This window comes from Harpia harpyja, chromosome 12 (genome assembly GCF_026419915.1).
Source record: "Harpia harpyja isolate bHarHar1 chromosome 12, bHarHar1 primary haplotype, whole genome shotgun sequence".
NCBI lineage: Eukaryota > Metazoa > Chordata > Aves > Accipitriformes > Accipitridae > Harpia > Harpia harpyja.
The window spans coordinates 14,553,692-14,567,491 of NC_068951.1; the positions used below are offsets into that span (position 1 = coordinate 14,553,692).

A 13,800-nucleotide genomic window follows, 5' to 3' on the forward strand; every position below is an offset into this window, starting at 1 on the left:
CCAGGGATGGGGCAGCCACAGCTTCTCTGGGTGACCTCTGCCAGTGTCTCACCACCCTCATTGTACAACATTTCTTCCCTATGTCCAAGCTAACCCCACCCTCGTTCAGTTTAAAACCATTGCCCCTTGTCCTGTCAGTGCAGGCCCTGGTCAAAAGTCTCTCTCCCTCTTTCCTGTAAGCCCCCTTTAAGTACTGAACAGCTACAGTAAGGTCTCCCCACAGCCGTCTCTTCTCCAGGCTGCACAGCCCCAACTCTCTCAGCCGTTCTCCATAGCAGAGGTGTCCCAGCCCTCGGACCATTTTGGTGTCCTCCTCTGGACCCACTCTAGCAGGTCCATGTGTGTCTTGTGCTGGGGACCCCAGAGCTGGTTGCAGTGCTCCAGGGGGATCTGAGGAGAGCGGAGCAGAGGGGGAGCATCCCCTCCCTTGACCTGCTGGCCACGCTGCTGGTGATGCAGCCCAGGAGCTGCTTGGCTTTCTGGGCTGCAAGCCCACATTGCCGGCTGACGTGCCAGTTGTCACCCACCAATATCCCTCACCAATGTCGGCCCTCTGCAGGGCTGATAAAGGAGCTTCACTCCGATCGGGCTTGCCGAGCACAGCTTGGGGCTTGGAGATACTGCTGTAATGCAGAGAAGGGTCTTACAAGACACGAGTGCCTGGAGATGTTACAATGGTTGTGCTGTCAGTGGTGGTGATCTCAGCTTATTCCTGGTGTTTGCACATGGGAATGAGGGCAGATAGCCCCGTGCCAGATCCCATCGTTCAGGCAGGGCTCGGAACTTCCCCAGCTGATTTACATCTCTCGAGTGTGGCATATGCTGTAGTTTCCTCCTCTCTCTAGCCGAGTCAATAGTCCTTACAGCCTGGGAAACTCTTGTGAAAGCCCTCACAGTCTTGGAGAGGCGACTCTGGGAGATGCTGAGACTCACCGACAGGCTCTGTGCTCGGCAGGGCTCTTCTCATGGTGGGAGCTGCATGCAGGTCACACAGGCATGCATGGGATGCCTGTGGGGCCAGGGAGGAAGGGACTTGCTTATTCTTGTTTTTATTTGCACCTCCTCTGCCCCTGCCCATTGAAATACAAGAACTGCTTTACACCCTCCTGCCACTGCTGGGCTGCTCAGAGTCATTCCTGAGATGTGGGCTGTGGCACTGAGGGGGTTTCTGGCCACTTCTGCCAAAAGCAGCAAATTCAGGCTGGGGCGTAAACGCACACACACTGGCTGTTAGTCAGGGGGTGCTGGTGGAAGATGTGACCTTTCGTTAACGCCCTGGGGAGGGCTGGCTGTCATGGCAGGGGCTTGGGAGATCAGCCCTTGGTGAGCAGAAGGTTTTTGGTGTCCAGCAGTGGTTTTCTCTCTGCTACAGGAACCAGCACTGTGCATTGTGTATCCCTTCCCTTGCACTTTCTGCAGAGTGCTGCATATGGGGCAGGTTAGGGCAGGGGGTCCTGCAGAACGGCTGCCTGGCTCCCTGCTTGCCTGACTAGCAGCAGGGTTATTTCCCGGCTCAGGACTGTGAGGAGAATCCAGTGCGGTACATGGGGTGGAAGTACTCCCTGTCTGGAGGTGGGAGTGCTCGCAGCTCTGGTCTCCACATGCTATGGGGCCGGGCAGCAGATTTTAGCCATGTCTCTAAGGTCTGTGTTTGTTTGCTCTTTTCTTTCTCCCCAGAAACGAAGGAAGAGCTGGAAGAGCTGATGTCTGACATAAAGAAGACGGCGAACAAAGTGCGCTCCAAGCTAAAGAGTGAGTATTTTCCAGCGATGCTGCTGTGGGGCTCTGCCTGCTGTGCTCCTGCCCTGCAGCCCCAGGCAGTGGGTACTGCAGGTCCCATGCTGGGCTGGGAACGCAGCAGGCAGGCAGCATTGCTGCCCCGGGTCCTGCTCCATTCCCCCAGTGCTCAGCACTTCCCACTAGTCCCCCATGACCAGAAATGCTGTGGGGCCCTGGCTGTCATCTCAACCCTGTGCTGGCAGCAGCTGGTGTTTGACTCAGGTCAAGACAGTTTTGGGGTGGTTTGCTCTAGGTAGGAAAGGGCAGGTTACAGAAGCACAGCCCAACCCCGTCTTTGTGTTCACTGGCAACCTGAGCTTGTACTGGGAGGGGTCGCCGAGCTGGGGGAAGGAACAGCTAGAAGTGGCATCTGCCATTGCTTTGCAGATCACCCGGGGATGGGCGTCACCTTCCCTCCCCCTAGCATCCTCTAGCTGCTTTTATTTGCCCTCTGTGAATTTGCCCACTTGTGCCCTGTTCCCAGGATAGAGGTGAGGGAATGGGCCCACGAGCACCTGGTGGGCTGTGAGCATGTCCCATGCTGCCAGCATTGGCAGGTGTTGGGGTCTCCCAGCAAGCCCCGGCTGTGAGCAAACTCACGGCACAGCTAAAGGTTGGGTTGCCAGGGCTGAGTGGTTGAAGAGGTGCTGCTGTGGGACTTGCAAGCCTCCAAGAAGAGCTGGCTCTTCCCAAGTGAGCCAGGTTGGCACAGGCAGCCTAGGCAGGTGCAGCACCAAGGGGTCCCATCTGGACAGCCATGGTCCCTCTTCCCTGTGTGGCTCTGACTGGGCTGGGTGGTGCTGCCAGCTTTCTGGCAGTGTGTTGGCATGGGGCATGCTGCCCTGGGGCTTGTGCTTCTTGCTGCCCCCATCCAGCTCTCGCTGGGCTGGTCTTACCTTTCCATCCCCAGTGCAGGCTGCATTGCTGGTGGTGCTGCCCCAGGCAGCAATGCCTCCTGCCCGTCCAGGCTACACTGCTAGTGTAGTGCAGGAGGCACTGCTGTCTCCAGGCATGGGCTCTATGGGGCAGGTGGTGGGGGAGAAAGGGGCCGTTGGGCTTGGGGAAGGTTATCCTGTCTCGTCAGCACTCCCTGTTGTCTTGGCATGCCTCCACCTTGAGCAGTGCAGGGACAGAGTGTGGCCAACGTGACCATTAGTTTCCACCATTGGAAGAGTCAGTCAATCTCTTTGACAAGCAGGGAGTGACAACAACATGACTGTCAGCCCACTGATGGCCAGGGTTGTGCTGGAGCACTTGGATGAGTCCAAAAGCCCAAGATTGGAACCCCAGGGGATTCGGGGTGTCAGTGAGCATGGCAGCATCTTGAGGCAGGAGACAGGTCACCCTGGTGTGGCTCAGATTTGCCTGCAGTGGTCTTCGACATCAGTGTGGGATTTGGTTGAGATTGTTGCAGAGACCTGGCCGTGTCTGAAAGGTGGGAGAGGAGCTGGTTCTTACCCCATGGCAGCAACATTCTCCCTAATCCCAGGGTTTCGTGGGAGCCCTGCAGTTGTGGAGGACTTAGATACAGCTGGAGCTGTTTTTCGTCACCACTGGCATGACCATGTCCCATGTGTATGCCAGAAGGAGACTTGTACCTCCATTGTCCCCTTGCTGCCCTCTGTCCTCCTGATGTATGATCCCAGCTAGACCCCGGAGGGAGAGCTAGGGGCCAGCTTACCCATTTCATTGACCAGGGGATCCCTTCCCATGGACCAGAGCCCCCCCAGCCCATACTGGGATCTCTGGTGTCCAGGTGGGGACAGGGTTTTTAACCTGTGCAAAACAAAAATCTTTTTCCGTATGTGTTTTGTTCTGTGTTTCTGAAGGGGCTTTGAGAGCCTGAAGGATTGCAGGATGGGCTCTGATTCCTGTTTCCTTCTTCCAGAAAAGACTCACTGGTATCGTATTTGCCTGGAGCAACAGATGATTAGTCCTTGTGCTTTGTCCCAGATCGTCTCATGGCCAGCATGATCAATGAAAGAAAACAGTTAAGACTGATCAAAAACACCATCTGCTGACAACAAATTGACTTCTTTAGGACAGGCATTGCTCATGCAGTGGCTAATTCTAATTACCAGCTTCTTGGGAAAACGTGATTTTATTAATTATCATAAATGTACAATGTTTGCCAATACTGTTCCTTGGGAACAGGGAACAATTTATGACCAGTGTGGAGGAAGACCAATTGCTGATGAAATATGCTGGGCAGGCAGCAGCCAGTGTGCTCGCAAGCAGGGGGGGTGCACAGGAGAAGTGCCATGGCTGTCTGGCTGTGTGGGACGGGGCCTTTCAGATAAGCTTTAGATACAGACACTCATTCCAGGAGAGAATAGGACGGAGTGCAGAATTTGTGCCAACGTTCTCCAGCACTTCCCCAGAGCATGCTGTGCTGTTGGACACCCTCGGCCAGCACTGCAAAGGGTTCCCCAGGCCCACAGTCTTCCTTACAGTGCTGCTGCTCTCTGCAGGTTGGTACTGTGGGGCCACCAGTGCTAACCAGCATGCAGCAGAAACACAGGTGCCCACTGTGGTGGTGGTGTCCTGCACTCTGCTCTACTGTACTGGATGGTGATGGGAAGCTGGGCAGCTCCAGGGAATGGGAAGCCCCTGGTGCAGGAGGAACCTGTCCCATGCTGGGCTCGTGGGACCTACTCCAACATGGAAGGTGCTGGGGACAGCCAGGCTCAGAGAGCTGTGGAACATCTGCATTGGGAATGGAGTCTTCAGCCAAACTCAAGGGATGCCACCAGCTCACACCTCGTGGTCTACATGGAGACATGTATCTGCACACTGGGCCAGCCTGCTGTTGGGAGCTTTCTTCCAGGCTTTTTAAGTCCCTGAATTTAAGTTTTTGAATTAGCATGTCCCGACCTGGTCTTGAGGAACAGATTTGCACTGCCTTGCTCTGTGCCAGACCTCCTGCACTGCAACCCCATGCCCTCTCCCTGTCCAGACCATGGTGGGACGCTGAGCAGGGCAGTGCTCCTCCCTGCTGTGATTTATGGTCTTTGGGCAAGTGAGGAATTCATCCCACTTAGTTGCACTACTAGGCATAATTAAAAGGGCAAATCTCTGCTTTGCTGCAGAGGACTGTTCAGCAAGATGAAGCGTGCTCTCGCCAGCCTGGTGGGTCCTCCCTGTGCAGGGCTGGGCAGCTGGCAGACCTGCTATTTTTAGGGTCCCTGGAGAAGTCTTGAGCTTTGGTATTTTGCAGAGACATTTTAGCTCTGGGTTTCCTCCTCCTGCCTAGCAGGGGAGAACAGCACTCCATTTTGTTTGAATACTGGAAAGTGTGGAGATCAGACCCGAGCATTACATCAATTTTGTATTGAAATCCTCACTCACCAGCCTGGGGGGTGATGGGTACTGCCCTCAACAGCACCAAGTCTTGGCCAGTGGCCAGGCACTGAGTGCTTTGCAGTAATGAAACAGGGCTTTGCTGCCAGTCCAGGCTAAATTGCAGGCTAGAGTCAGGAGCTCAGGACTGCTCAGTGCCAGATGCTCCTCGATTCGCAGGCTTCAGTCTTTTACAGTCCCTTTGCCAAACAATCCCTTTTCCTTCTCTAAACAGCATGAAATAATCTGTGTCCTTCTTCCCCAACCAGGTATTGAGCAGAGTATTGAACAAGAGGAAGGACTGAACAGGTCATCTGCTGACCTGCGGATAAGGAAAACTCAGGTGAGTCTCTGCCCTGTGGCACTGGGGAGGGGAGGATGACAAGCAGCTGGAGGCAGTTGTGGGGTCCTGGGAGGTGATGGGAGAGGAGGGCTTGCTTGGCTTTAGAGCAGTCAAGCTCTGGTGTGCAAATACTGGGCAAAGTAATGCAGCACATTTCCGAATAGATCAGTGAAAAAGCCAGCCTGAAAGACCCGTGACATAAGTAGGTGCAGAGGGAGCTGTGGAGGGGAGGGCAGTGTGCATCAGCTTCATCCTTGTGTGCAAGTCTGGGCGTCTGCATGGACGAACAGGCGTGTGGGTTTGTGCACATCCATGTTAAGCATCTCACTAAAGGTGATTTTGACTGGAGCAAAAATACCCTCTGAAGTGCCAGCTTTGGGGGGAGAACATTTGCCTGCAATGTGTTCAGAAACCTGAAGTCTCCGTGTGTTTCTGCAGTGCCTGGAAGGATGCTTGAGCAGCTCGTAAATGAGACCAAGGCTTACTGATGCGGCTGGGTAACTCACCTAAAATTTCACTTAATCTAAGAAGATGGGTGGTCTTTCAGCGAGTACTGTGCAGGCCTGCAGCCTGCTGGAAATGTTCTTCCCTGTTGGGGCTGTGGTTGCCCCTCCACCGGGCATCGATCCGGCTTTGCAGTCCAGGAAATGTTAGATCCTTGAAGGGCTGACACAACTCTTCCTCTTGTTCCCATGAAACAACCAATAACTAGCACCTTCTTTTGATGGGCTTCTTAGCAGAGTTATCCAGGGGTAGAGGTAGAGATGGGGTGCACCTCCCTCTCCTTGGCCAGGGTGGTCCTCAGGCTACATTATGCTCAGTTGTGATGAATAGTCGTGCTGTTCACACTTCTGTCTGCAGCCAAGGTGGGGCGGAGCATGTTGGCTCTACAAGAGATGGAGGTTGAGGGACGTGGGGCTTGTCTGTGGGTCCAACAGCACTCACTAGAAACTAGAAGTCACCGACCCTGCTTTGAGCTGGAGGTTGGGCTGCATGACCTCCTGAAGTCCCCTCCAGCCTGAATTATCCTACAATTCTAACTCCCCTCCCACCTCCCCAAAGTCAAGAAATAGCTTAGAAATATTTGATGAAGGAAGTTTTGGAGTGTCTTGTAGTGAGGCTTTTCTCTCTCAGGAGCAGCTGATTGCAGTGGGAAGCTCTGCTGCAGATGTCCCTGCTGGGCACTGCTAGGGTCCTGGCCTGAGGCAGCTGGAAAGTGAGGACAGGTCACAAACATCTCTCTGATGTCCATGGTGGGTGCTAGTGGGAAGACTTTGAGAACACCAACTGTCAGTGGGGTTGTGGCAAGGCCAGTGACTTGGCAGAAAGTGCCAAAAGAAAATTTCTTTGGGGAAGCAGCAGGCAGGCATGACCTGGGAAGGCAGTGCAAAGCACCAGGGAAGTGCTGAGGGAAGGGATGCTGAGGGGGAGCTGGGGACAGGGGAGGTAACTGAGCTTCATACACTCCTCATACAGCCTGCAAAATCTTCACAGGTCTGAGGTTAACTCAGAAGCATTTGACCGCTGATGACCTGAGGTCTCATAAGACAAGGTTACCCATGGTCTCCAGCTGCTTTTGAAACCAGGGCTTCAGTTCCTAAATAATCTGTACTTTGTGAAAATAGGACATGGGTTTTTTTAGTCATTTTCTGAAGTCAGAGCTATGTCTTAGACATCCCAGGATTGCAGAGTATGTCAGGATGGAGACAGGAGAGACCAAGTCCATGGCTCTAGTGGCCTCTGTTGGATCAGCCAGCAGTGCAAATTTATCCAGATCATGCATAGGCACGCTGTGGCACCTTGGCCCCAGCATATGTGCAAGACTTCGTGCTGACTGGAGTGGGAGAGTAGGTGGCACCTGACATTGTACCCACGAACACTTTATTAACTCCAGGTCTTAGAGGAAAGTGGATCCAAAAAAAGTGAATTTGTGCTGGGTTGGCATCTTCTGTTGTGTGACCATGGCATTTTTTTATTGAGTCTGTCCGTTGTCAGCTATGGCCTGAGCTCTAAAAGCTGAACTGGTTTAGCTTGATGAAAAGGCACTAGACAGAGGAGATTACTCATCTCCAGAAAGTGTACAAAGCAAACAAGTGTTTCATTTAGAGGTGGTATAACTTGGCCATACTACTCAGTAATGGGCTGAAAATGTGCATTAATTCTCATGGGGAAGTGATTGTTAAAGAACATGATGTTTTATGGCTTTGGATCCTCCATCTGCCAGAAGGAAAATCAGAGGCTTGATTGCATGAACTGTTTGATGAGAGCTTCTCCCATCATCTGTGTATCACCCTCGATGGAGCAGATCCCTCCAAGGCTTTTCTAGAGAGGTGTTGTGTTGGCTTTGTGGTGTTGCCCCAGGCCATGGGTGCAGCGGGGAAGCACTTCCATAGAGGCCTTCTCAAGTGTGGGGTTTGACCTGGCTTCTCTCTCCCATACTGCTGCCTTTGGGGGCACCAGGGTGTTGCTCCAGCAGACCTGAGCTGAGGATGGGTGAACCTGTCCCTGCTGTACAAGGGTGATTAAGTCCTGATGGCAGGATCAGGCCATCCACTGACAGTTGTGTGCCTAAGCCATGGCTGACTCCTGGGTGCTGCTGCACCCTGCCATGGGATCTGACTTTAGCATTGCCCCCTCTACTGCTACCTGGACTAAAGCCACTGGCTCATGTATAGGCTGAAAGAGTCACTTCTGTCCTGCAAAATACCATGCATCAGGCTGTCGTGGGGGTCTCGCTGGGGTGACCCCAGGTGCCTGCTCAGACCACAGGTCCCCTCGTCTCCAACTTCCCACGCGTGGTTCGTGGTTCTCTGGACTGTTCTCTGTGCTCTGCAGTGTTCATTTGCTTGGTCCTTGCTACAGAGGTCTTGTTGAAATGTTTATGGCTTGGGAAATGGCACAAGCATTTCTTTGTCCTCTCACTTTGTGCTTCAAAAGCGGTGAGTCTGGGGACCGCTGCTCACGAGTGTGTCTCCTGTAGGGAGAGGTGAGAAACAGTTAGATAAATTGAATGGAAGTGTACACATGGAAGCAGCAGAGGGAATGACAGAAGAAGGGATACAAGACTGGTGTGGGTTGATGGCACCTAACCCAAAAAGTCACTGAGATGCCAGCATGGATAAATGCAGCTTCTAAGAAGGCTTAGGGTGGAAAACCATTTGGCAGCTTACTCCAGGACAGGAGTTAGAGGACCTCTGAAGGTCCCATGCAATTTAAATCATTCCATAATTGTAAATCAGCTGTGCTGCCTAATGACCCTGAGGCAGGAAAGGTCAGTGGGGTGGAAGATCAGTGTAGCTGGCAGCTCCTGGTGAGCACAGAAGGTGCATCCCAAACACCTCTGTGGCCACCAGTAACAAAGAGCCCAGGAGACGAGGGGGACCTGTAGGACGTGTCACACACAAGCGCTGCTGGCCATGTGTCTTGTGGTGCATGTGAGTTTGGGGCACAAGAAAATGAGTGAATCCAGGAGGGAGTGAAACCAGCTTTATTTTTAATTTTTTTTTATTGAATGAATTGCCTTCCTGTTCAGTGCAGTCTCATGCTAAGCTTTGCTAGCTCAGTTGCAGCACTCTGGTGCTGAGCTTCTTTGGTTCATGTGTGTGTTTTAAGCAGCCTTGCCTGGCTCAGCCATGGGCTTGTGCGATGAGAGCTCAGCCAGGCTGGAGACATTTCCCCAGGGGCGAGGCACACTGTGGTGGCCAGGCAGACCATCTGCATTGCCAGAGACTGTGTTGAGGGCATGCATGTGTTGGGTCCAGGGCACCCGCAGGATGGCTGCATGGTTGGTGCAGGGCTATGAGCGATGTCTCGTTATCGTAGCTGCTTAAAATGAGCCTTCTCTGGGTTAAGCTTTGTCTTCTGCCCCACCATGCAGGGTTGCTGTGTAGTTTTCACTGCGCGTTGGCCAACCTTCTGGTGGTCCTTTGGTGAGAGAGCACCTGGCAAGATGCAGTCATTGCTCCAGCAGTGGAATCTGCATCTGCATCGCTGCAGGACGAGCTCCAGTGCCTTGTCCTCACTGGTTGTACTGGAGGATGTGGAGGAAAACGAGGTGTCTCAGAGCAGAGAAGCAAGGCCTTGTTCTGCAGCAATGGTTGTGTTTTAGCAAACAATTAAACTGATAAAGGCAATGGGAGCTGCCAGCATTGCTCTTCAGCACCCAGGGGTGGGGATCCAGGCATGGATCTGTTGCGTTCGCAGGAGGTCTACACACAAGTACAGCTCAGTAAAAATCCTACTTTCTCTAAGCACTCTGCAGTGAAGCCAGAGGAATTTGGGTGTTTATAGTTTATCTCCTTTTCAGTCTGGGAAGCCACTTGAGTAGTCTGCTCTCCCATGCCGCAGTCAGTGCTGAATCAATACACGGGTGACGTTAACTGATCACCTCTGCAGAGGCAGCTTCCAGCTCGGAGCCCAGCATTCTCCTGGCCCTGCACAAGTGGTGAGAAGTTGTCACGGCTGAGCCTGAGGCAGTGGGGAAACAGTCCTCTGCAAAACTGGGGCAAGAGAAAGGTTTGTCTCTAGAGTAAGTGGAAAGGAGAATTGCTGGCGCATAGCAAAGCCAAAGCAAAGGAAGGTGCAACAGCAAAGCAGAACAGCAGCAAGTCCTTCTGCAGGCTAGCTCTCCTTGTCCCTCCCCAGAGGGATCCTGGCACAGGCAGAGCTCTGCTCTAGCTGGGCAGTGTCAGGGAGAGTCAGAAGATCTCTTCCCAGAAAAAAACCCTCTCCTTTACCACTCCAGAGACATTGCTGTGTGCTGACAGCAGTGCTGTGAAACCCCCACCGGGCTTTCCACTCTGCTGTGCTCTGCTCTGTGCCCTTCAGGAGCTGTTTGCCATCTCAAATGCATGTGCTGGGTGGCAGTGGCAGGGAGGGGGAGAGCAGGGAGGTGGCAATCCAAGGTGGCTGTCCTTGGTGTTGGCTGTGGTGTGCCCATGTTTCCCAGGCAAAGGCATTACTTCTGCAGTCTCCAAGGAAACTAGAGGTGCCCACAAATTGGTGCTGTGTAGCCCAGGGCCATGAATTTCAGCATGGTTTAGATTTGCGCCATGTTTGAAGGTCTGTGGTTCAGACATCATCCTGGCACGTGGGAGAGTGAGGCTCAGGGCTCTGCTCCACCATAGTCATGGAATGGTTTGGGTTAGAAGGGACCATCAAGGATCATCTAGTCCAATCCCCCTGCCTGATCTTCCACTAGATCAGGTTGCTCAAAACCCTGTCCAACCTGACTTCGAACACTTCCAGGGATGGGACAGCCACAGCTTCAATGGGCAACCTCTGTCAGTGTCTCACCACCCTCATCGTACAACATTTCTTCCCTATGTCCAAGCTAACCCCACCCTCGTTCAGTTTAAAACCATTGCCCCTTGTCCTGTCAGTGCAGGCCCTGGTCAAAAGTCTCTCTCCCTCTTTCCTACAAGCCGCCTTTATATATTGAACAGCTGCAGTAAGGTCTCCCCGGAGCCTTCTCTTCTCCAGGCTGAACAACCCCAACTCTCTCGGCCATGGACCACTCAGTCAAGGAAGTGGGAGTTTTTTCTCATAATTTGGGCATTTCTTAACATTTCTCTAAGCTCTGCAGGAAATCAGGGGAGGGGAGCTATTCGAGGCTGCAGCTTGGAACCCCTGCATTGGAAGGCTGAGATGGGCGATGTAGCACACTGCTCCGCTTTGGGGCTTTTGTTTCTGACCTGGGTGGTCTCTGATTCCGGGCTCCTGTGGCTGTTCGTCTTCCCAGGGATGCCAACCCCATGCTGGGACCCCGTGCCCAGCATGCACGCTTGTGTGTGCAGAACGGACTGAAGGCTGGGAGGTGAGCTGGGCACAGAGCACTGTTGTCCCAAGGGTTGCATTGTTGGCTTCGCTTGTCACGGCGCACTTTGGGTAAGAGGAGCTGACAGCTCTGTAAGGGCTGGCAAGCAGCGCTGCCAGGCTGTGTGTGCCTGATGGGTGAACTGTACCGATGTGACTGTTGTCACTGTCACATGGGGAACAGTGTGGGGTGACCTTGCATTAAGGCAGTTTTCTGGCTGGAACATACCATTAGTGTGAAAACATCCCTGGCCGTTGCTTGTGTTGCTTTTGTCCCGGTACCCAGTGTGCTGCTGGTGTGATTTTGAATTTTTGGTGCCATGGGACAGATCCTCAGTGGGGGCACTGCATTGCAATGGAGCTATTGCAGCTGGCATTGACTGTGTTTGTAGCACAGATGTCCCCCCTGGACTCCCGGCTATCCAGGGACAAGCAACGGCCCAAACAGAAATCTGGCACTCAGGTTTGTTCCTTGTCATGGGATCACAGCACATTGGTGAAATGGGAGCTCAGGAGATCCCAGCTCCTGCCACAGAGCACTGCCAGTTGCATCAGGTTGCTCATAGCCTGTCCAGCTGCATTCTTGGTATCTAGAAGGATGGAGATGCCATAGGCATCAGTCCATGGGTCCTCTGGGCCACGGTCCAGTGTTTGACCACCCTTATGATGATGTTTCTCCCTTTAATATTTAACTGGAATTCCATGTGTCCCAGCTTGGTCCGTTGTCTCTTGTCCTGCCCCTGTGCACCTTCAAGAAGACTCTGGCTCCTTTTCTTCATTCTCCCAGTGGGTCATTGTAGGCAGCAATAAGATCCCCCTGACAGCTTTGTCACCTTCAGCTGACGAAACCCTGCTTCTCTCAGCCTGTCCTCATTTGTCCTGTGCTCCAGCCCAGAACACCTTGGTGACCTCAACTGGCTTCACTCCCACACGATGTGTTTTGGGGAGCCCCAAGCAGAACATGGCACTTTTTAGTTGTGGTCCCACAAGTGCTAGGTGGAAGTGAACAATCCCTGTCCCCAGCCCACTGGCTGTCCTGCTCACCCAGCCCACAATAAGTTTTACCTTCACTGCTGACTCCTGGGCAGCCTGACATCCATGAGGACTCCAGGAGCTCTAGATGCTTTCTGGCCAGCTGGCACCCAGCCTGTCCTGTGATGTACATCCTGTCCCCAGTGGAGGACACTGCATTTGCCTTTGAGCTTCATGGGAACTCCCCTTTCTCCAGACTGTTGAGGTCCTTCTGAATAACAGCCCTGTCTTCTATCGCTCTCCCCAGTTTGGTGTCTTCTGCAAACCTGCTGAAAGTGCACTCCACTCCACCATCATGGATTACTGGTGAAGATGTTTAATGGTATTTTCAGACCCAGCATCACTCACTGAGGGGTTACCATTAGGAACTGGCCACTGCTTGGACTTGTATCGCTGATCACAACCTGACAGGCCAGACAATTTTCCACTAACTTTATCCAACCTGTGTCCTATCAAAATTGGCTATAAGGATATGGTGGGAGTCTGTGTCAAAGGCCTTAAACTCAGGGTGTGCACCATTCTCTGCTCTCCTTTTATCTGCACAGCTAGTTATCTCCTCACAGAAGGCCATCAGGATGGCACAGCATGATTTGCCCCCAGTAAATCCATGCTGGCTGTTTCCAATTACCTTCTTGTCCTTCTGGGAGGATTTACTCAGTGACCGAGGGGAGGGTGACGGATTCCCCAGATCCTCCTCCCAGAAGATGTGTGGCATTTCCCTTTTTTTGCCAGTTCTCTGGAACCACTCATGATCACTGCCATCTTTGGCCCTTTGCAGTGACATTGGCCAGCTCCATCAGCATGCTTGGATACTTCCCACCTGGTTCCATGGACCTGTGTATTTCCATTTGACTTAAGCATGCCCAAAGTCTACATCCCTTTCCGTGGGTAGTGTTTCACACCACTGGCCTCTGCTCAGAGGGCACCAGAAGGCCAAGGACAAACATTACCAGTGATCACCAAGACAAAAGAAGAAATGGAAACCTTAGCCTTTGCTGCGTCCCATGTCACTAGAGCTCCTGCCTCTTTGAGCAGTGGGACCATAGCTTCCTTAGCCTTCCTTAGGCTCTTTGGTACTTAGGGCAGCCCATCCTACTGCCCTGCACACCGCTCACACTGCCGCAGTCGAGCTCTGCCTCTCCCAGCTCCTCCCCAAGTGCTTGGGCAATGCGTCTGTGTTTCCCCAGAGCCTGGCCCCGCTCCCACCTCCCTTCCTAGTTTTGTGTGTGGGATTTGGGATGAGTTGAACTGCAGGGCTGATTTAGATATGCCTGTTACTTTAAGCATGGTTCTTTTGTAGTATTTCTGCAACAAGGGCTTCACTAGTTTGTATGGACTTTGCTGTGAGCAAATCACTGAGTAAAAGGAGGAATGAGGAGCTGATTCTGCCCTTGTTTTAACATGTTGTAAATTAGGAGTAACTGAGCATTAAGATGATGGGCTTTTATTCTGTCTTTGCTGTTGTCATCTCCAGCCAGAAGAGCCTCATCAGA

General features: G+C 52.7%; 1 protein-coding gene across 2 annotated transcripts in view; it reads left to right on the forward strand.

The window, feature by feature from the left end:
* Positions 1 to 13,800, forward strand: part of STX1A (syntaxin 1A) — a 90,348-nt gene that overhangs the window by 58,889 nt on the left and 17,659 nt on the right. For both annotated transcript variants that reach the window (XM_052803167.1, XM_052803168.1), the window contains exons 4-5: positions 1,678 to 1,752; positions 5,388 to 5,461. In XM_052803167.1, the coding sequence (XP_052659127.1) occupies positions 1,678 to 1,752; positions 5,388 to 5,461 (149 nt within the window). The remainder of the gene's footprint in view (positions 1 to 1,677; positions 1,753 to 5,387; positions 5,462 to 13,800) is intronic.